Source organism: Dermacentor variabilis, unplaced genomic scaffold (genome assembly GCF_050947875.1).
Source record: "Dermacentor variabilis isolate Ectoservices unplaced genomic scaffold, ASM5094787v1 scaffold_12, whole genome shotgun sequence".
Lineage (NCBI taxonomy): Eukaryota > Metazoa > Arthropoda > Arachnida > Ixodida > Ixodidae > Dermacentor > Dermacentor variabilis.
The window spans coordinates 37,498,724-37,522,165 of NW_027460280.1; the positions used below are offsets into that span (position 1 = coordinate 37,498,724).

The following is a 23,442-nucleotide window of genomic DNA, read 5'->3' on the forward strand; positions in this document are numbered from 1 at the left end:
ATAATGATCAATAGCCTGGCAAGGGAACAAGAGTTCAGGATCGCCAGTCAGCCACTAGATTCTATGAAAGAGTATGTTTACCTAGGCCAATTACTCGCAGGGGACCCTGATCTTGAGAAGGAAATTTACAAAAGAATAAAAATAAGTTGAAACACATACGGCATACATTGTCATATCCTGACTCGAAGCTTACCATTATCATTAAAAAGAAAGGTGTACAATCAGTGCATTCTACCAGTGCTAACATATGAGGTAGAAACTTGGTGACTGACAAAGAAGCTCCAGAACAAGTTAAGAACCGAGCAAAGAGTGATGGAACGAAGAATATTAGGCGTAATGTTAAGAGACAGGAAGAGAGCGGTGTGGATCAGAGAGCAAATGGGTATAGCTGATATTCTAATTGACATTAAGACAAAAAAATGGAGCTGGGCAGGTCATGTAATGCGTAGGTTAGATAAGTGGTGGACCATTAGGGTTACAGAATGGGTGCCAAGAGATGGAAGCGCAGTCGAGGACGGCAGAAAACTAGGTGGGGTAATGAAATTAAGAAATTCTCAGGCACTTGTTGGACTCGGTTGGTGCAGGACAAGGGTAATTAGAGATCGCAGGGAGAGGCCTTTGTCTTGCAGTGGACATAAAATAGGATGATGATGATGATGATTATGATTATGATTATGATCTACTTACCACTTGGCAGCACAACGTCTACCAAAAGCACATACTTGGCTTTTAAAGCCTTTGGAAGCAGTTTCACACAACACCTTTGCGCAACTTTGGTCAAGCCATGGCGGTCAGCTGCAACCTTTTCTCTCAAGTGTAGCTGGTACGACTGCACGTTAAAGCGTAATGCACACTTTAAGTGCGATGTTCAGACTGTGCTGTCTGCCAGACTCCAAACCAGCAATGCTTAACTTATTTTCCATGATGATGTCCCAACCAATATCCTCCATGGTGTGTTTGGGGGCTGGAATTTTGCATCCATACCAGGAAAGTGTCAAGAACCATACTCCTTCCTTGACATAAAGCCTTGGAGCACTAGCTTTGATGTGCTCGCTGTTATCATCATTCATTGTGTTACTTTGTGAATCCAAGCTCATATGCCTGCTGGAAATCATTTAAAAATGGCTTGTTACTTTGTGAAGTGATGTTTGTCTGCTTTCCTGCTATGGTGATGCAATGGCCATGGCATTTTCCTCCTGAGCATGAGCTCATTTCCCAGCTGCAGTGGATCTGTTTTGACAGGACAGAATGTAAAGTGTCATTCATGTATTGAGATTTTTGGTCATTGTAAAGTACGCTGGGTGGTCAATATTGACATGGGGCGCTCTGAAATTGTGTCTCAAGGCCCTGATATTGGAGTTTGAGATTAAAACCCTCTAGATCACCATAATTTCTGCTATCTTGTCTTACATACAGTATCCCCTGGATCCTTCCTTCCCCTCATTCATCAGTGTACTAACAACAATGTTTAAACCTGCTGATACATCAGAATACATTAGAAAATTTCATGATAACAGTCATGGAACAACTGTATCAATTGTGCCAAATTGTGCCAAGAGCAGTCCTTTATGCCATTCTGCTTCGAAACAGCATTGTAGTGAAAATTGGGTCACGTATGCACCAAATGAAAAACAAGACTGAAAGCCTCCTTCCATTGATGCTGCTTCGGTAATCAAACAAACCAAAATCTAAAGCACACTGTCATCATCATCATCATCATCATCATTCTCAAATTCATTGGCGCAGCCATAGATATAGGTGATGCCGTTGGTTCATCATTCAAAGTTTTCACAATTTTGTTGAATTTCTCTCTGACGGATGTTCCAATGTACTGCTGCTGTTCTGTCTCTTTTATTTGCGCTGCTTGTGCTTCAGTTTAGTATTCCTTATACCAGTGTGGTTCAGAGCTTGCTCAAGAAGCATGTCAGGTCAAAAAGAAGTCTCAGATAACGTCTGTTCATGCACTCTTTAGAATAGTTGGTGATGCCACTTATATATAACTTATACATGTGTACTTATATATCTTGCATATGTTAGCACATACTCATCTGCTGACATATAATTTGCTTGTGACCTTCCCTGCATTCCTGCGCAATTGGAAGAGCAGATTCTGCGGTTTTAATTTAATCAGCTGTCACTTGTTTCACATGTATGCAGAGGTTGTGCACTTTAAATGAACTCTGTGGTGGACATATTCAATGTAACTCCAGTTTAGTCTTGCACACCATAGGGCATGGTCTTGTTGACATGCCTTCAGTGGCGTACCAACTATTTCTCTATCCAACCCCTCTCTCTCTCTCTCTCTCTCTCTCTCTCTATATATATATATATATATATATATATATATATATATATATATATATATATATATATTGAAAATTGCTATTGCATTATGAGAAAGAGCCAGCAAATGCATCTGTCAGTTAATTTTATATTTACCAGCCATACACGTGATTATCATTGACACATATTGAACCATGGTGGACCAAAAGCTATTTGACTGTATTCCCCCCAAAAATATATAATCTCTAGATGATGCAGTGACAAAAGGCAAATAGGGCCTGACAGAAGGCCCTGACCCCACGCAGTAGCAGCAGTACCACGCTTATAAAAATAGTAATTTGCTACAATTTTAATAAGTCAACAAACAATACTATTGGTATATAATGCTACAGTATACAAGCTTATTGCTAGTTAAAGCAATAGTATTGTCGAGGTTATACACATCAACGTATGGGCAACGTAAAAGACTTACAATATTCATAATAATTAAAAAAACATCAGCAGATGTTTGTGACCTTGCAAAATAAACTAATTTCCACTGAAGCTGTTTATTTCAAGCTGCTGAAATAGGCATTTTAGTCTCTTGAAATTACACCTTAAAAGGTTGTTAGGTTCCATTTGAAACCTTTCCCACATGTAACGCTTTCGAGTACTTATTGTTAGGTATTTTCGAAAGCCAGTAATTCATCAACACACATTTTACTTCGCCAAAACATTAACCATAGCTGACGGCACAGCATCCTCCCCCCCCCCCCCACTATTTTTGCTAGATTTTATCTCGATTTCATTTTCGGATCTCCCAGAACAGCAAGGTAAATTCTGCTTTGTTTGAAGACACATTGATAAAGCTCTGGATCACTTGCATGCATGCGTAATTTACTGCAGATGTCATTATAGGTCCCCTCACTTTGAACTTACCTTACACGTTACCCATAATGAGCCCCTTTTTTTCACCAAATATAACCACGGTACCTGGATTAGTTCACCGAAAACCTCGCAGAAACCAACTACAAAGGTGTTATGATTCATGAAAATAGGGGAAGAAAACTAGGCATCAGTAATTATTTTCAAGGCTTCAAGCTTGGACCAGGAACATAAAAATTTTGTTAGACATGGCACTTACCATGACCACCCCTGCCATTTCCATAAAATATAAGCTTGCTTTAGTCTACAGCTATGTTGGGACAATGGGAAGCATAGTTAATAGCAGCCATATCACACTTTCTAAAACTTCGATTAATACAATTTTTTATTTTTTTACAAATGCTGTGTTTGATCCAACTTGTTTACCTTCGCATAAAGGTTTTTCATAGCGTACCGTCAATTTTCGCTAAAATTGATCTCAGTATCATTTGTACTTCTACCAGGGCAATGGGCTAAATTCTGCCCCATTCAACATCGCACACAAACTTGGGGTAGCATTCCCCCTATGTTCACAAAAATTTGACCTCAGTTGTAATTGTAATTATGCCAGGGCAGCAGTGTAAGTTTTGCACCGGGCGTCACTGATAATGTTTTGCACTACTTGCATACATAATCTTTTGTAAAAAGGCACATTTTACCAACCTGTTTGAAACATCGCCTACACATTACCTATGCCGTGCTCCTAATTTTCCCCAATTATGAACACTGTACCATGTTCAGTTATCCGAAGACACCGGAGAAACAAACTGCGAGCCTCGTGTGATGAACAAAAATTGGGATAAAAGCGAGGGTTCAGTAATTATTTACAACATTACGTTTAAAGCATGTGAAAGTTTTGCAATGCATTACAGTAAAAGTTATTTTTATTTTCATGGAATTTGATGTTTGTACCTCATGCAGTTGTCTTAGGAGCCTGGGAAACATTTGGAGTAACGGCAGTATAACACGGAATGCTTGAATAAGTCATCATCATCATCAGCCTGGTTACACCCACTGCAGGGCAAAGGCCTCTCCCATACTTCTCCAACTGCCCCGGTCATGTACTAATTGTGGCCATGTTGTCCCTGCAAACTTCTTAATCTCAACCGCCCACCTAACTTTCTGCCGCCCCCTGCTAAGCTTCCCTTCCCTTGGAAGCCAGTCCGTAACCCTTAACACGTTCACTGCATAGCCCCTTATCATAGTTTTGATCTCTGTGCATCGTGGCCCATCGGTAGGTCACCCGATGCTTTCCGCCGGTGCAACGTGACACACCAGTGGGGCACACTTCTGAGGCTGTTTTTTCCGCCTGCTGAAAGATGGCTCTATTGGCATTTTCGGTCGCAGCTTGCGCGGGCTACTTCAATCATGTATGCGAGCTCAGAAAACCATCACGTGGTTCACTTGGCCCGTGCATTTCCGGGAAGTTGCTTCCCCTGGGGCCACATTTTATAAGAATCCATTGTCCATTTTCCGCTCCATTTCGCATGACGTAAGCCTGATGGAATCATCAGACGAAAGCAGCAGTCGACCTATCACAGAAATGAAAAGCAGCAGATACCCGCGTTGACGATAGCCTTCGCCATTCGTTGCGCGCTGCGGTTCAATATGGGCTGCAAGGTTCATCCAATAGTGAGATCCGGTTGCCAATGAGCCAATAGTCAGGTCGCTTCCCACGGACGTTTGAACGGCACGGCTACATCATCGAACAATAATGACCTGACGTAAAGGACCAAATGGATCGTAAAAACAAAATGGATAATGGATCCTTGTAGCATACAGCATCTGGAGAATTTATCGAGTCATTTATTACCGCGACTCTGCTCGCTTCATCCCCAGTGAACGCGACTGAAGCGCGTTCTCAAAGATGTCCTTGAAAAACGGCACCCTTTCTGTCTACAAAATTTCTGCTTTATGTAACTAGAGTGCTGCCAAGAGTTTCGGCCGTTCTGGTCTGAACAAGTGCCAGAGGTGCTTGTTGCTCTCGTACCCTCGATTCTTCTTTCTTTTCCTGGGCATGCACAAGTTTCCACAATAAAGAGTTTGCATTTTGAAGCCGTTGCCTGCTACGTTTATTACCCACCGACCAGCTCCCGTTTGTGGGGCAACGCCACGTGACCCTGCGTTTCAGCATTCACTAAGCACCAAGACTCAAGAACAAGACCTCAAACTCGACATTTTATTGAAGTACTTCCATAATAATTTTCGGAAGAAAAAAAAGAAACGTTCAAATCACAGCATTTGCAACTAAACGTCTTACATGCCACCAGCTCACGATGTCGAAAACGTAGTCTATGTTCAGGAGTTCTACTCGTGCAGAAGATTGAAACATGGCAAACACATAAATGGCGTTCCCGCGCAATTTGCGCAAAATGTAACAACTTTCTTCGCCATTACCCTTGCCTGCTCTGGACTTCTGCGAGCTCTCAGCGATGCGTAGCATCCAGTACATCTCCTTCGGAAAGACCGTGCAGGTCCATCGGCCTTTTCCAGCATATGGGCGCGCTTTGTTCCGCGTGTCCTTTCGGTCTCAATCTGAGCTGTGGCGAAGAGTGCGCGTGCCAACTCCTCACTGAATTCGATGATTGGCGACGTTTTACCGTCCACCTTTGAATGGACAACCCATGCGTTCACAACTACAGTTCCAACGATGAGCTCCACCCCAGCTTTTCTATACCACTTGAGCCCTTTCCGTAGGCAGGAGTAGTAGGACGTCATTTGGTCACTGTAGTCTACGCCCTTTTTCGCCACGTTGTAGTCGAGGACTGTGCACGGTTTCATGATCGGCTCACCCTTTCTCGTTTTTTTTCCCGGCATCAACAAGGCTGGCATCATGCTCAGCAACCGTTGTCATCATGAGAACGGGCTGTTTATTCAACCACTTGAGCACCTTTACGCCGTTGTGGGATTCAAGACCAACGACTTCCCCTTTTTTTTACTGTAGCTTGTGTAACTTCTTTCGGAAGCCCCTTTCGGTTCAATCGGAGAGTGCCATATAAAAATGTATCATCTTTCAACAGACATGATGCAAGCAGCATGCTCACGTAGAAGTTGTCGACGAAAAGTGTGCGACCACAGCCGGTGAAGCCAGCCATCAAATTTACTATTACTTCTTCGGCATGCCCCATGCCCGCTATGGTGCCAGATTTTCCTACATATATTTGCACTTTCAATGTATAGCCCTCCTTCGTGCAGGCCTTGTATAGCTTGACTCCATACTTGTGGGCTTTACCAGGGATGTATGGCGAGGCGCCCACGCCACGGAATCATCGCTTCGTCACTGACAATCTCTTTGCCTGGCTCCATCACTGAGCAGAAATTGCAATTCATTTTTTCTATCAAGGGTCGAATACGATAGAGACGATCCTGCTGTGCGCTCGGTTCCTCGTTATCTTCGAAATGCCAGAACTTTGGTAGCAGCAGAAACCGGTCGCGGGCCATGTTCTGGCGAATTCAGTTCACGCCATACAGATCGCTTCTTGCCCAGTAGTGCTGCAGATTAGGAAGCCTTACTAGACCCATGCAAATCAGTACACCAACAAACACTTTCATTTCTTGCACGTTTGTCTCAGTCCATTTCTTCACGCGCAATTTCTCTTGTAGGACGTTTGACTCTATGTACTGCTTCCCATACCTGTTTGTCTCATGAACCATCATGTCCCAAATGTCGTCAGCCAAAAAAAGAGAAAAAAAGTGGAGAGCATCGTTGCTAGTCGGGAGGCTGATTAGTACAGGAGGGCTCGAATACGACATCGCTCTAACTCAAGTCGTTATCGCATTCCAGCCTTCGGTAGGTAATTCAGCCTGAACATCACCATTTTCTGAATCCTCAGATATCGCTTCACCGCAAATGCTTGACTCACCATCCCACAGTTCAGAAGAACTTTCCAATAACTCTTCGAGGCTGTCATCGTCGCTGCTTGAACACTCAACGTTCGCTGGAGCACGAAGTGGATGGCAACGTATTTGGGCTGCCGTGTGTCCTGGCAGATCCGCTTCCACCGCACGGTCTTTTCTTCTGGTTTTCTGTACCTCCGTCGAATTTTTGACAGTCCATCACGATTTTTGAATGCTCGTAAAAAATGGAACGCACAAGGATGAGGACCACGAGGCTTGGCACTGAGAGTGAGCCAAGTTATTGCGAATAGGACTGACTAATTCTTCAGCTGAGCTCTTGCACACATTGTGAGCGCTTTTCAAAAGTATGTTGCGCATGTGGAAAGCGCCCGAACAAAAGGCTGCAGCGGGTAGCTGGAACATTTTCTGCGCCGTTTTGACGCAGAAACATTTTGACGCCTGACAGGCGTCAGCTTTATCATCGGACACATTGCAATTGCCAATCTCAATAAATACAGGCGCGCTTTATATCTCTACCGCCATCTGTGATATGATAGTGGAAATGCACTTTCATTCATTTGTGGAAGCATATCATCGCCACACTGCAAGAAACACCTCGTTGTTTGTGCCAGCACAGCTGGACTACGTTGCGTGACCCACCTGTGGGCCCCGACTCAGTGAACGTGTTAATGGCCATCGGTTATCTTCCCTCCTCATTACATGTCCTGCCCATGCCCATTTCTTTTTCTTGATTTCAACTAAGATGTCATTAACTCGCGTTTGTTCCCTCACCCAATCTGCTCTTTTCTTATCCCTTAACGTTACACCCATCATTCTTCTTTCCATAGCTCCTGAGCACGAGGTCGCGGGATCGAATCCTGGCCTCGGCGGCCGCATTTCGATGGGGGCGAAATGTGAAAACACCCGTGTACTTAGATTTAGGTGCACGTTAAAGAACCCCAGGTGGTCGAAATTTCCGGAGTCCTCCACTACGGCGTGCCTCATAATCAGGAAGTGGTTTTGGCACGTTAAACCCCATAATTTAATTTTTTTTTTCCATAGCTTGTTGCGTCGTCCTCAATTTAAATAGAACTCTTTTCGTAAGCCTCCAGGTTTCTGCCCCGTACGTGAGTACCGGTAAGACACAGCTGTTATACACTTTTCTCTTGAGGGATAATGGCAACCTGCTGTTCATGATCTGAGAATGCCTGCCAAATGCACCCCAGCCCATTCTTAACCTTGTGATTATTTCAGTCTCATGATCCGGATCCGGATCCTGATCCGGTCACTACTTGCCCTAAGTAAATGCATTCCCTTACCACTTCCAGTGCCTCGTTACCTATCGTAAACTGCTGTTCTCTTCCAAGACTGTCAAACATTACTTTAGTTTTCTGCAGATTAATTTTTAGACCCACCCTTCTGCTTTGCCTCTCCAGGTCAGTGAGCACGCATTGCAATTGGTCCCCTGAGTTACAAAGCAAGGCAATATCATCAGCGAATCACAAGTTAATAAGGTATTCTCTATTAACTCTTATCCCCAATTCTTCCCAATCCAGGTCTCGGAATACCTCCTGTAAACACGCTGTGAATAGCATTGGAGAGATCGTATCTCCCTGCCTAACGCCTTTCTTTATTGAGATTTTGTTGCTTTCTTTATGGAGGACTACGGTAGCTGTGGAGCCGCTATAGATATCTTTCAGTATTTTCACATACGGCTCGTCTACACCCTGATTCCGTAATGCCTCCATGACTGCTGAGGTTTCAACTGAATCAAACGGTTTCTCGTAATCAATGCAAGCTATATATAAAGGTTGGTTATATTCCGCACATTTCTCTATCACCTGATTCATAGTGAGAATGTGGTCTATTGTGGAGTAGCCTTTACGGAATCCTGCCTGGTCCTTTGGTTGGCAGAACTCTAAGGTGTTCCTGATTCTATTTGCAATTACCTTAGTAAATACTTTGTAGGCAATGGATAGTAAGCTGATCGGTCTATAATTTTTCAAGTCCTTTGCATCCCCTTTCTTATGGATTAGGATTATGTTAGCATTCTTCCAAGATTCCAGTACGCTCGAGGTCATGAGGCATTGCGTATACAGGGTGGCCAGTTTTTCTAGAACAATCTGCCCACCATCCTTCAACAAATCTGCTGTTACCTGATCCTCCCCAGCTGCCTTCCCCCCTTGCATAGCTCCCACGACTTCCTTTACTTCTTCTGGCATGCTTGAATAAGTAACTTTCTACAAAGGCTGCAATGAACCCACACAGACTAAACAATTATCACTTGTCACACAGAACATGATTCCTACTCTCCTTGTTTTCATCAAGACTAATATCCATGATGCCTTTGTGCATAAACAATTCTTATCAATATTTTTAGATATGGAGAAGGCACATAACACAACTTGGCATTTTGGAATTCTCCATGATCTGGATCGAATGGGAGTTTGCGTGCAACTTACTCAATGTGATTCAGTTACCTCTCTTATTGCAAGTTCTTGTGTTAGAGTTGGTAACATCCTGCCTTGTCCATATACACAGGAGGCTGGTGCATCACAAGGTGGTGTGCTGAGCTGTACTCTATTTATTGTCAAAATGAACCTGCTCCATACTCTCATACCACATACACTGTTTTATTCTGTATATGTGAATGACATCTAAATAGGTTGCAAATCATGTAATTTTAGTATCTGCAAGCGACAAGTACAGCTTGGCTTAAATAAATTGTCTAAGCAGATGGACGAGAACGGTCTTAAACTGAACCCTCAAAAAAATATTTGCATCCTCTTCTCGAGCAAGAGAGGTGTACTACTGGTCCCATGATAGATCTCCACGAAGAACAACTATCTGTGTGCTCTGAACATAAATACTTGGGTATTACCTTAGACAATAAACTAACCTTTATTTGCCACCTGAAGTATCATAAAGTAAAATGCCTCAAGACTGAATATGCTCAAGCTCTTGTCATGCACATCCTGGGGAAGTGACAGGAGATGCCTGATAAGCTTTACAAAAGTCTAATATGATCACGCCTTGATTACGGAGCCATAGTCTATAATTCTACTACGTCAAGTGCTTTGAAAATGTTAGGTCATATCCACCACTCAGCTATCTGCCTTGCTACAGGTGCCTACAGGACTACTCCTGTACAAAGCCTGTACGTTGGATCTAATGAATGGTCTCTATACTTCCAAAGGACATATTTAAGCTTCTCCTATGCCTTGAAGGTATCGGATGTAGATCACCCATGTCATTCAATTATTCGTGACTTGTCAATGGCCAGGCTGTTCTGTAACTGCCCAGCTTCTAGGCCTCCTCTGTCCATCCAGTTGGAAGCACTGTCCAAAGAAACAGGTGTTCCTCTTCTAGAGAATGTCCTCATGGCTCCTACTCGGCTTACATCGCCTTAGGAGTGGCAGACTATCCAGTGCGACATCTCTTTTGTAGAAATATCAGAATGAGCTCCTGAAGCACATATACATTCACATTTTCTTCAGCTTCAGGAGAAGTATTCCTGTGCTGAATTTTATACAGATGCTTCTGAGTCTCCTACTGGTGTTGCTTATACAACTCTAGGACCAGCATTTTTAATATCCGGCACATTGAATCCACATACAAATATTTTTACGGCAGACGCATACGCAATACTCTCTGCAGTTAAACACGTAAAGCAAATGAGTCTCTCGAGGGCTATTGTGTGCAGTCCGAGCCCTAATAAGTTTATGAAAACATAAAAGCACTGTCTTTAAAGAACTATATGCATTGCTGTGCTCAGCTTATATGGCTAAGAAAGTCATTGTCCTTTGCTGGCCACAGTGGCATAAAAGGCAATGAAGCTGCTGACGAGAACACTACCTTAGTAGCTTTTAGTGACACCGACACAAACATACCCATTCCATCCACAGACTTCAAGCAATACTTACGGCATAAGTTGAAGAAGCACTTGCAGAAACAGTGGGATACCCAGGTATCCAATAAACTATGCATGATCAAACCTAAATTAGGGTACTGGATATCGGAGAAAACAGCATGATGCAAGGAAGTGCTCCTTTGTCGATTAAGAATAGGTCATACCTCGGCACCCACTTTTACCTGCTGACTGGAAGTGATTCCCTGTCATGTTGAAGGTGTAGCAACAGCCTTACGCTTCTCCATGTCCTCGTCCAGTGCAGGGAAATAGAAACTGGGTGTAAAAAGTACTTTCATTCTGCATATTGTCAGCATATTCCACTTCACCCAGCATTTTTTCATAATAACAATTCCCTTTTTAACTTGGAAACAGTTTTTAGCTTTTTAGACGAAGTTAACATCTTATGATTTGGCCTGGTCAGCACAGCCTCGCCTTCGAGGCTGTATCCGCAGTGACATAAGGTTTACAGCACGTGCTTCTCGGGCCTTAACTTCAAGAGCCCTGTAGAGGCAGTAGTGTTTGTGTACATTTTATTATATCACTCCTTCGTAGCGAAACTTTTATGCTCATAGCTCACACCATGAGGCATTGTCATTATTTTGATACTTATATATTTTATGCAGTTTATAGCGACCCATTTTTAGACCTCTTTGGAGTCCAAAATGGTCGATGCCGTATATTTACAGCGCCGTCTGTATGCTTAAAAAGCACACCTATTTCCTAACTTTTCCTTTGCTGACATGGGCTGCTGCTATGTGGGAATGCAGGGAATTTTTTTTTCTCGCGCCTCCCTCTCTCGGTTTTCGGCGCATGCTTTGTTTTAGAGCTAGTTTGCTCCGGCGCATCTGTATACTACCGTTCGCACGTTGGGGGGTGCACGGGTAGGCGGTGGTTTGAGTTTTTTTCGCGGGCGGTTTCGGCTTACGCTCGCAAAACTAGCTATGTCGTTACTAATCGCTCAAAGGGCGACCGCCTGTTTCTCGCCCGTTTAGTGTTCACAGGGGTGCGCATAGACAGGATGCCACCATGCATGCGTTTCCTTTTCTTTTTTCTTTTTTGGAAACATGCGAAAACTAATTGCCTCTGGTTGGCAATAAGAGGAATATTAGCAGAAGTTTGCCACGTTTTGCTTTTTTGACGGGCACACAACCACACAGTTTTCTTGAGTGCACTCACCTGCGCAGTTCGATTACGCTATGGACGTAAATATTAATGTAAGAGCAGGAACATTTCAGACTTGCGAAATATTCTTGTGTATGCATTTTCTAAGCCCTGAACTATGTGTGTAACAATGCATCAAATTTTTAATTCTTATGCGTTTATTTGCCTTTTTATTGTTGTTATTCATGAATACATAGTACATATATACCAACGCAAAATATTTTTTTCTCACTTTACGGTCACCCTAGAAAAATTATGGTAAAATTTTTTTTTAAATAGGTCCCTCAGGAGAATTGGAATGTGCAGTTAAAAAATCGACCCTGGACGGTCGCATATGGCGAAAAAAATCGACCCTGAAAGGGTTAAACACCACACATAATCCACTCGCCCAACTGTCGGCATTCCTGACGATCGCTTTCACGAAAATATTGAGGATTAGTGGTGATTACACAATGAAATGCGACAGCCTCTGGACGCGCACACACACATAGATTTAATAGTTCCGGTATTTGATAATAAAAAATTTAATGCCATATGGCACGCCATCGTTAGGTGCGTCTGGTTATGATAATTTATAATCCCTCACCTTTAGGCTAAATATAGCAAGCTAACTTTATGTTTTGAAATATGATTGGGCAATCCCAAAATATTGGGCATGATAGAAAAAAGCACAGCTTGAAATGTGTTATGGCAGGAACTGCGCAGCGCCAGCCTTCTCTACAATGCCAGCATATATGGCACACCCCATTTGTCATTTGCTGCAGCTTTTCGTGGCAAGCCATGAAAGACAATCGTCACAGCCCAAACAGGTGATATGTAATAAAGAAAAGCATTAATTACGTGGCTAATGCATCCACAAAGAAAATTTGGACTCTGCTGTTGTTTTGTTGGATTTTCTAGCGTACAATCAAAAGTGCCCGCTTTCAACAGTGAGGGGACAAGTGCCCCCACCCCTCACCTGGTAAATTTGCCTATGCATGCCCTAGTCCAGCAAACTTGCCAAGCACGCAACGCCTGTTGCATGCTTCGTGGTAAGTGGTTGAAGCGAATTTATACCATGATATGCACACTTGGAAAGGCTTTTTTTTTAATAACACTGTTTCGGTAATATTTAGCAAAAATTTCAGCAACACGGCACACTTTTGCAGTGCATTCTTACTATATTCAGTGGACGGCATTTTTTTTTTCTTTCTCTCTCTTTTTTTTTTTATCTATTGCACGCTCGCTAATACATGGTTGTGCGGCTCTCCACTAGTGGAAGCAGTGGCGCTGGTGGCAAACTTTAGCCTGGGAGCCCTACACACTTCGTGAATTGATATAGCTCAGTGCAAGGTCCGTGTCAGCCAAATGGCCCATTGATGCACAGAAAGCCAGCTCCACAATATTTATTGACTGTTTCAGTTCAAATTGAGACCATATCTGGTATATAGATGTATGTTGAACGCTGCACCAAAACTGCTTATCTCTGTGCCAAATAAGACTTTTGTCTGTGCAAAGACCTGTACCAGAAGGTCAAATGATAGGGGACTGAAGCTTTGGGACCAGCAACAGCATTGCGGGTGCTAGTTTTGGGTGATGTAGCAAATACCAGCAGTTTTGGAACAGACTAAACGGATGTGTCTTCATGTGCACTGCTTACACTGCCATGCAACTGAAAAACATTTTTTAGCAATATAAAATTGTTACTTTGATTGTTTATGTACTCTATTGCAACAAGTCAAGAAAGTGGGTGAGGAGGATAGGCACACAACAAAAAGCACCTTACTACATGACACCATCATAGTTACATCTGGCTGTATTGAGCCATTAATTTAGACACTCGGGTATTCTGCTTGCTCTAATGTATTTTCACAGCCGTGCTAGGTTTTGCGATGCTCAGAAGTCTTGCACATTGCATATTAAGGGCCTCGACTTCAGCAGCTTTGACGCCATAAGGTAGCATATGAGGCTTTATTGGCTAGTTGCCGGCTCCTAAAATTCACGTTCTATGTTACTGGATGTTCTACATCCATTGCCATGCCCGTGAGTGGTGCTGGCTAGCACTCCTAAGGCTGATCTTGTATGCATGCACAAATACACAAGAAAGTTTACAGAAGGACAGCCGTCGCAGCAGCTTAATAGTAAAGCATTGTACGTGTAACACAGAAGATGAGGATTCTGCTCCCACCTGCAGCAAATTCCCTTTGTCTGCTTTCATTTCCCTTTTCTTTGCTAAAACTACATTTAAATTAACCTTTGCAGTTAATTTCCTCTATGCTTTCCCTGGCTTCATTATCTGTTTGCTTCATATGGTTGTAACAGTTAGAAACACGGCGACTGTACTCCACCACCAGCTCAGCATGAATCTTTTTGGCATTGTCCCTTGAAATGCAGAAAGCGGATCACTGCTCATGCTTCAACGAACTTTCCTTTTGGACACTGCCATTTTGTTTTGATACCCTAGCATTGATCCACGGTACTATATAGAACACAATTTTATATTCCGATAAAACTAGAGCGATGTATGCTCATTTTGATGCCTGTTGTGTATGCCTGTTCCAAATTGACACCACCGATAATCGTATTATTATTAGTCTATGTTATATTGTATATCATCTTTATATTCCAATAAAACTAGAGAGACGTGCACTCATTTTGATGCATGTTCCAAATTGACGGCACCGATAATACGAACTTTGTGGAACGCCCCTCATATACCTTCAAGACTACACTGAAATACATGTTGGCTGCAGCAGTGGCAGAGTGAAGAAATAACTTATTCTCTAGTTACAGTTGTGACTGCAGATGGTTCCACTATTATATACCAAATAAAAATATATACCACTATTATATACCAAATATTATATACCAAATATCTTGCAGCTGAGCATATCCAGAGTTATTCCCAAGAGAACACACAGTTTCAGCAAGGACAAATAGTACCAAACAGTACCCATTGCAAGATGTCATGTCTGAGTAAAGTTTGAGTGCAAATGAGTGAGGTTATGCTGGGAAAGTCCGGCTCACAGAGCAACACAGTATGCTCACGTAACTTCCTGTTATTTATTTCCACAGGGGCAAGGGTAAAATTTGCTTCAATTTTGCTCCAGTTTCGTGATTGATTGCCCCTAAGCTGGATATCTAGCATCATTGGGGATTTTCAAAGCATTACCAGATTGACCAGTGTTTTTGTGTTAGGCAAGCAACTGTATGTGTGACTCAAGCGTATGTGTGATGACAGCAGCAAGAAGATGGCAATGACAACAGTATGATGACTATGAGTGTGATCTTTTATACTCTGGACGAAGAAATGTTACAATACGTTTGTAACTGGCACGCTCTCGCTTTTATAAGCAACTTGTTGCTATGCAAATGATGCTCACAAAAGGCACTGGTAAGATTGACTGAAGTCCTTCCATCCGCATGTCTCCACCAGGCAACAGAAACATTTATGGAGGGGTTTTAAGATTAAGCGACTCAAGTGTTCCATTCCCAAGTATGTGGCCGAATGGAAATTGGTGCACGCACTCGTACACATCGTCTGAAAGAGCTAGATTGCATTGGCACAAGAGACATATGCATGTGATTGTGGTCTAATTGTTAGAGCATCGAGCTTTTGTTTCGGGAGTCAGACGTTCGATCCCACCATCAAACATTTGATATTTATTTTTATTGAAGATGCCCGAAACTATACAAGACCTGCCTACTTACCTACCACAAAGTGCTTGGTGTGAGCCAAAGAATGCTTTGCATTAAAAAGCAATATCAACGCAGTTCTTTGCTGTGCTGAGCGCATGAAATGTGAGAAAAGTGGCCTGTAAGTGATGCTCAGCTAAAACTGTCTGTTGAAAGTCGAAGTTCAAGGACAAAATAACTTGAGTGCCTACCTCCTCTCTCTTTCATTTTAAAAGTTTGCTCACAATTTGGTGCAGCTGCCATGAAACATGCACCCCTGACAACACTTAACATCAAGCATTTTTTTGAGCATCTGTTCCTGTCCTCTGCATCTGTGCTAAAATATGTCACTAATTCTATAACTCTGTATTTCTTCTGTTTTTGTAGGATAATCCAGAATTACATAACCAGAGAGGAGGCTGGTGCATTGGTTCCCACCAGCATGGACTGCAACAAGGTAAGTTTATGTTCCTATGCTGCAAGGCACTGAACCCGCTGAATTCTGCTTGTCATAGCATGTAATGAATTTTCCCTATTGGTCCTTATTTGCAAGCAGCTCTTAGGAAAAAAGCAAAAGGTAACTGTAGCTGTCATTGAAGCACTGTGCAAAAAGTATAGCCATTCATTTTTTACACTTGCAGGCTGAGATCTCTAAAAAGGGAGGCATCATGGCATCTGTGTACAACAGCCACGCCGTGGACACAACCATGACTCTGGAGCTGTCCCTTGAAATCAACCAAAAGCTCCAGGCAGTCCTTGAAGACACATTACTGAAAAACATCACCCTTAAGGTGAGTTAGGTTTTCTAAAACGTATATCACATATTAACAATATTCATGTATATCATACAATTTTCAGCAAGCACAATAACTTGCTACTATGGAGCACCATTAGCACGTGACCACTCAAGCTGCAGTGATGCTTTGTACATAGTTTCAGGAAATTCACAACCAAAGCTATGCCCGGTTATTGTGTACTGAGCAATTGAGACACGCTGGTTTTGCTATGCAGTACATACTAAGAGCTTAGCATTTTCCATAGCGTAACAATTGGCCTGCTAGTGTGAGAGTTCACAGTCCTTTCTGCAGAAAGCCAAGGCAACAAATGATCCACAATTTGTCCTCTAGTTCTTCCTTCCATTCACATTCCTTCCATGGCATGTGCCAGCTAGGCATATACTGTATTTTCCAGTCTATAATTTGCAGCTTTGTATAGGTCACAACCCCCTCAAAACGACAGTTTTTCTATAAAAAAATTTGTATAAGTTGCACCGGTGCATAAGACACATTTGTATGGGATTTTTAAAAAAATACAGTGACGTTTCACTTCGTGAGTGCAGGGGTGCTGTAACGTAGAACTATTCCAAACTTTTCTATTCCAATCCTGCAATCAGCCTTCAGCGATTGGTCAAAAACTTTTTTGGCCACCCCCACTTCAACTCTATGTCACGCGACGTCACGAGAACCGCGATAGCTCCCCATCTGATATGACGTGTACAAACTGATTATGCATGATTTGACCGAACAAAAGAAAAATAGTTATTTCTGATTCGACGCCTTTTCAGCACTAGCTCTCGGCTATTGGTCAAAAGTTTTCGGGCTCCACCCACTTCACCTGCCTGTCACGACACCTCACAATACTGCAAAAACTCACCGCGTCAAAGGGACATGTACGCGTTAAAGATGCATTAATATGCCGAACAAAACTGCATTTTCTTCTGAATAACCGCTGGCTGCCCCGTTTCGAAAGAAATAAAAGATGGCTGCTGCCGCTCACTGATGCACTAGCTACTCGCACCTGTCGGAGAGCATGGGTTTATTTGCGTATAATGAAACATTTTGAGTGGCCATGTAAGGTTTTGGTTCTGCCAACTCCTCTTTGGTGAGGATCCTTTTTATCATCATTCCTAAGCTTCCGTTGCATGCCGCCACGATTGTCGACCCGCCACCATAAGCTAAGTAAGAGAAAGTGGACCAATCGCAGACGCGGGCACCGCCCTCTTCATCCAGTTATCGATGTTCAGGGCAGTGGCTCGGCCCCATCGAATCCCTCTCCACTTGAGCGTGCTCCTCGCCTCTTGTCAATCAATAACATAAGACAAGCCGCTCAGTGTTGGCAATGTTATTCGTTTTTCAAGCAAACAAAAGTGACCTCCTATGAACGAGGAGAGCGTTTGATTGGCCTGCTTAGACAGCCAGCCCTACAGGTGACCACCTGATGCTTGCGTCAGCGGTTACGCAAGCTTGACGTCAGGAAATTGGAATAAAAACATATTGGAATAGTTCTACGTTATAGGGCCCCAGGTCACACGCAAGCATATCGGTGCCATTTTTATAGAATTGCAATAGCAATGATATGGACACTGCAGGCACATTTCTGCTGTCGTTCTCGCCGCTATGTTTCGTATAAAGTCCAAGAGCAATGACATCGTCCCCGCGTGCCGCATGCTGTATGTGTGAGTGAAATCGTGCGACGATGAGCTGAATCGTGCACAAGGAAGGAAAGCAGGAAGGTAGTGCAGGTGGGAGGGGGGTTGGCTTGTACTATGGTAGCAACTGCGTAGTTTGCACAGCGGTGCACGCCGTATTTTGAAAGCAATCTGTAGATGCGACGACTTCAGAGTAAGTTGACTCACGGTCGGCCCGCTGCCGCTTGTGTTGCTACTCTGTTCTTCTCGCATGGCATTCGGCCACTCAATCGCGAGAAGAACCCGATACCTCCGTAGCGCCCACACAACCTGTAGCAACTGCCAGAGGAGGTCAATCCAGCACGCTTCGCATGGCCATAGCATGAAATCCAATTTTGACGACAGCTTTTTTCGAAAAAAAGATGCATATAAGTCACACCATTCTCTAAGATGCACCGACGAAAAATTTAGAAAAAAAAACGAAACTTATACACCGGAATATACGGTAGTGTCTATTTCCTTGGAACATTTACAGTTAATTTCTTGTGTGTTCACAAAACATGCTGTCTCACAGAAACTGCTCTGATTTCTAGCTCACAGTCACTAGAGGCTTTGGTTGTTGATGTCTTGGTCGACTTTTGTTGTTGACTAGTTTTGAACAATGAATAATTGATTTTAAAAAAATAGTGTGCATAGAAAAGTTGCGCCACAGGTGTCCTGGTGTTCTGTCAGTGTTGTTAATTATCTAATATGTGTGGAACCAATAAGTTAAATTGGACGTAATGTGAAAGATTGAATATTTGTAACCAGTGATATGTTTTAGGGAAATGTTTATTTAGGTGGTATATGAGAGCGGCTTCAACGGTGTGAGTTATGCACATGACTTTACGCTTGCTATTGTCTGGTTCCATTGTCTATTCATTGCACCAACTAGCTATAGCAGTTGAGTCAAAACATACTGAAGGGGCTAGTTGGTTTTTCCTGGCTTACAAATTGCACCAGAGGACATTAGAGACAGAGGAGACAAAGAAGACAGAAGAAATATGTTGTAATCATTTAGCTGTTTCCTCTGTTCTACATGTTTTTTGGCTCTCTTTCCAAGCCATATAACATTTAATTCATTTTGAAGAGTGTGCCTCATAAAACAAAAACTGAAGACACTACATAAATACTGGCTGAATTTTTGTAAAGAACAAGCAAAATTGTTTCCAGTATGGAAGTTTTGTGATCCTAGCTTTAATAATGAGATAAATAAGTTGCGGAGGCTGATGTCTATCACGGATCTCCTCTGGAGAACACTCTGACCGAAAGAATGGACTAGGCGACAGGTGTACCCGCACAGATGCACATTTAATACAACTTACGCGACACAAATACCAGCACACAAACCTAACAAAACTAACACAAAATACAAAGGCTATCAGTACACACAACCCGGTAACACTGCTACTAGCGTTCTACTGTTAGTGGTTGGCGTTCGTGCTCACGTCTGGTTCGGTGCGGATGTGGCGCGGTATGGGTCCCGTAGCCGGCGTCGGAGTGGCGTTCAATGTTCTAGAGCTGGCGTCGCTGGCGGCGGCGTTGGCTGCGTCGTACACGCTCCCGGTCCAAATGCCCGTGGAGGTGTTGCCGGTGATGTTGGCGTTGGGGCACCACCCGGAAGAGTGGCAACAGTGCTGGAGACCCACCTAGCCATAGCAGGTGGTAGCGTTCTCCGTGGACTCCCCGGAACGGGCTCAGGAATGGCAGAAAATCTGTGGTGCGAAGCCGTAGAACACGAGCTCACCGGAGCAGTAGCCGGCGTCGCTTTCTTCCGGCCGAACCGTCTCTGACCTGCCAAGGCTTCGCTGCTTTGGTCTTCCCCCAGTGTCTCGCCCTTCCTCGCCCTTTTATAGCCTTCACGTTAGTCCACGTAATCCTTCTCTTCGTCTTCGTCTCTTCTCCACTAATCATCGCTTTCCATCTCACCGGATACTTCTTCTTCTTCTCCTCTCCACCAATCCTCTCTTGTCACCTCACTGAGTACTTCTTTATCTTCTTTAGTCTTCGGTTAATCCACGTCATCCTTAATGCCATCCTCTTCGTCTTCTTGAAACCTTTCTTCATTTACAATTTTATTTTAGCCTCCCTCTTATATGTGACAATGTCCATGTGCAGACACAAAATGGAAGTTTAAATGTTGCAGAGTGCATTGATACCCCCCCTGCAGGGGCGTCTGCGTCAGCAGTCATTTAGTTTGTTATGACACCACGAACCTGAGCACATGGGGGTTGGACCCTCCCACGTGTAGCCATGCATGGCTGAGCCATGCCTGGGGAAAGGGAGATCCTGGTGGTTGAGCTGATGCCGGGTGTTCGGACCTTTAAGGCTCCCTGGCAGAGGCAACAACTTTGGCCTCTGCTTCACATAGATGGCATCTACAGACTGACCAACCTGAAGGAAATCGGCAGCGCCTTTTCGTGTTCCCCTCTCAACACATTTTCTTTCTCTTTCACTGTGGCTTCTTTCCTATCTTGTATTCTCTTCTGGGGGATAAGATTTAATGGAGAATACCTTAGTAACTTGCGATTCGCTGATGATATTGCCTTGCTTAGTAACTCCGGGGACAAATTGCAATGCATGCTTACTGACATGGACAGGCAAAGCAGAAGGGTGGGTCTAAAAATTAATCTGCAGAAAACTAATGTTTAACAGTCTCGGAAGAGAACAGCAGCTTACGATAGGTAGCGAGGCACTGGAAGTGGTGCTGGTGCGTCCTTACAAAATGATACACCGGTCTCTTGCACGGAATATATATTAAATCGATGTTCTTCTGCGGTGTTCTTGGCTCCTACTGAGCAGCACGAGATACAGACCATAATCTTATCATTGAAAGACAGTTGTGCTTCAGGTGAAGTTGACATAAAAGTGACGCCGTTGAAAACCGTCAGTGAAATTGTAAGCATGCCTCTTGCACATATCTGTAACTTAATTCTTTCTAACGGTGTGTTCCCAGATAAGATGAAGCTAGCCCGGGTGACTGTCATGAATAACTACAGGCCAATATCCGTTCTTTCTGTCTTCGCGAAAATTGCTGAGCATGTAATTAATAAAAGACTTTGTGAGTTTCTAAACACGTATAAAATAACAGCTCAGGAGCAATATGGTTTCTGTATGACTAAATCTTCAGAAACCGCTTTACTTGAAATAAAAGAACAAATCCTTGACAACATAGAAAACCGAGTGTTAACTCTAGGCAACTTTCTAGATTTTAGGAAGGCCTTCGATTGCGTGCAACATGATGTCCTTTTGAAAAAGCTACCTCTTTATGGAATTCGTGGTGTTGCATTATCCTTAATAAAAAGCTATCTCACCTCTAGAACACAGTACACAACAATAAATGGAGTTAGTTCCGAAATTCAGCACATTAAGTACGGCGTGCCGCAAGAATCCGTCTTGGGGCCTGTCTTATTTTTACTCTATATTAATGATATTGTCAATATTCAAGGCTGTTCCAATATTATATTATACGCGGATGATACTAACGTGTTCTTCTCAGGAAGGGAAATAGGAAATCTTTTTGAGCAAGCTAACATCTGGTTACAGCAACTAAGCTTGTGGCTAAATTCGAATGAACTCCAATTAAACATAACTATAACTAAGTATCTAGTGTTTAAATCAAAAGGAACAATAATCCACCCTCAGCTAACACTCCAATTTCAGAAGGTCAACCTCGAACAGGCACCAACAGCCAAATTTTTAGGAATTATATTCCATGAAAATATGTCCTGGTCACCACACGTAGATGTTCTTAGAAAAAATATTGCTTGTGCTGTCGGTGTGCTAAACAGGTTGCGATATTTGCTACCGATAAATGTGAAGCGCAATATTTACAACGCGCTTATACATTCTCGATTAACTTATTGTTTTCTAGTTTGGGTCAACCACCACACAAACTAACTTAAGATCAATTCAAACACTCCAAAACCACGCACTGCGCGCGATAGGTAACTTAGAAAGTACTGATACCACTAAACCATACTAAAACAAATATAAAATATTAACAGCATCAAAACTTCACACTTACAATTTATTCCTCGAAATTTCACGGCAATTCTGGGAAGACAAATGTTCCTTCCAAAGTAAATACCATGGCAGAATGACAAGCTATAACCTCAGAAAAACTCTGATAGGAAAACCACGTTGCAGAACAAAATACAGAGATCAAAAACTAGCAGTTCAACTTCCTAACCTCCTAAACGACTACCCCTTGGTATTGGACCTGCTAAATTCTGGAATTTCAAAGCAAAGCTTTAAGAAAACGGTAAAAGAATTGTTACTATCCGAAGACTAATAGAAATGTTCAACTACAGGTATAAAAAATTTCGTACATGTTTTTTTTTTTTCTTGTTGTTGTTGTTGTTTTTACAAAACTGTGTAAACTTTAACCTTTCAGCTACAGGTATGGAAAATTTTGTACCTGTTTTTTTTTTTTTCCTGTTGTTGTTGTGCTTCAAGTGATTAGAAAACTGTATAAACTTTAACCTTTTTTCTTTCTTCTTACGCGAATTGTGTACTCAAACGTTGGAAAATGTGTACTACTTTAATTTCATGTGTGCTCTCCTGAAAGCCTGCCGCTGCCATTTTGCTGCCAATGTACGGGTGGCACGGCCTAGTCAGGCAAATGTTTGCCTTTAGCCGTGTCCCCTAAGACAATCTGTTCATTGTCTTAAATAAATCAATAAAGAAAGAAAGAATACATCTACTTAGGACAGGTAGTGACCGCGGATCCGGATCATGAGACTGAAATAATCAGAAGAATAAAAATGGGCTAGGGTGCATTTGGCAGGCGTTCTCAGATCATGACCAGCAGGTTGCCATTATCCCTCAAGAGAAAAGTGTATGACAGCTGTGTCTTACCAGTACTCGCCTACAGGGCAGAAACATGGAGGCTTACGAAAAGGGTTCTACTTAAATTGAGGACGACGCAACGAGCTATGGAAAGAAGAGTGATGGGTGTGACATTAAGGGTGGGATGAGAAGAGAGCAGATTGGGTGAGGGAACAAACGCAAGTAAATTACATCTTAGTTGAAATCAAGAAAAAGAAATGGGGGCATTGGCAGGGCATGTAATGAGGAGGGAAGATAACTGATGGTCATTAAGGGTTACGGACTGGATTCCAAGAGAAGGGAAGCGTAGCAGGGGGCGGCAGAAAATTAGGTGGGCGGATGAATTAAGAAGTTTGCAGGGACAACATAGCCACAATTAGCACATGACCGGGGTAGTTGGAAAAGTATGGGAGAGGCC

At 42.9% G+C, this 23,442-nt stretch overlaps 1 protein-coding gene across 5 annotated transcripts in view; it reads left to right on the top strand.

Moving 5' to 3' along the window:
• The window catches only part of LOC142565928 (coiled-coil domain-containing protein 186-like), a 150,576-nt gene that overhangs the window by 109,638 nt on the left and 17,496 nt on the right, over positions 1-23,442 (top strand). For all 5 annotated transcript variants that reach the window (XM_075676547.1, XM_075676545.1, XM_075676550.1 and 2 more), the window contains 2 exons: positions 16,136-16,205; positions 16,390-16,539. In XM_075676547.1, coding sequence (XP_075532662.1) covers positions 16,136-16,205; positions 16,390-16,539 — 220 coding nt within the window. The remainder of the gene's footprint in view (positions 1-16,135; positions 16,206-16,389; positions 16,540-23,442) is intronic.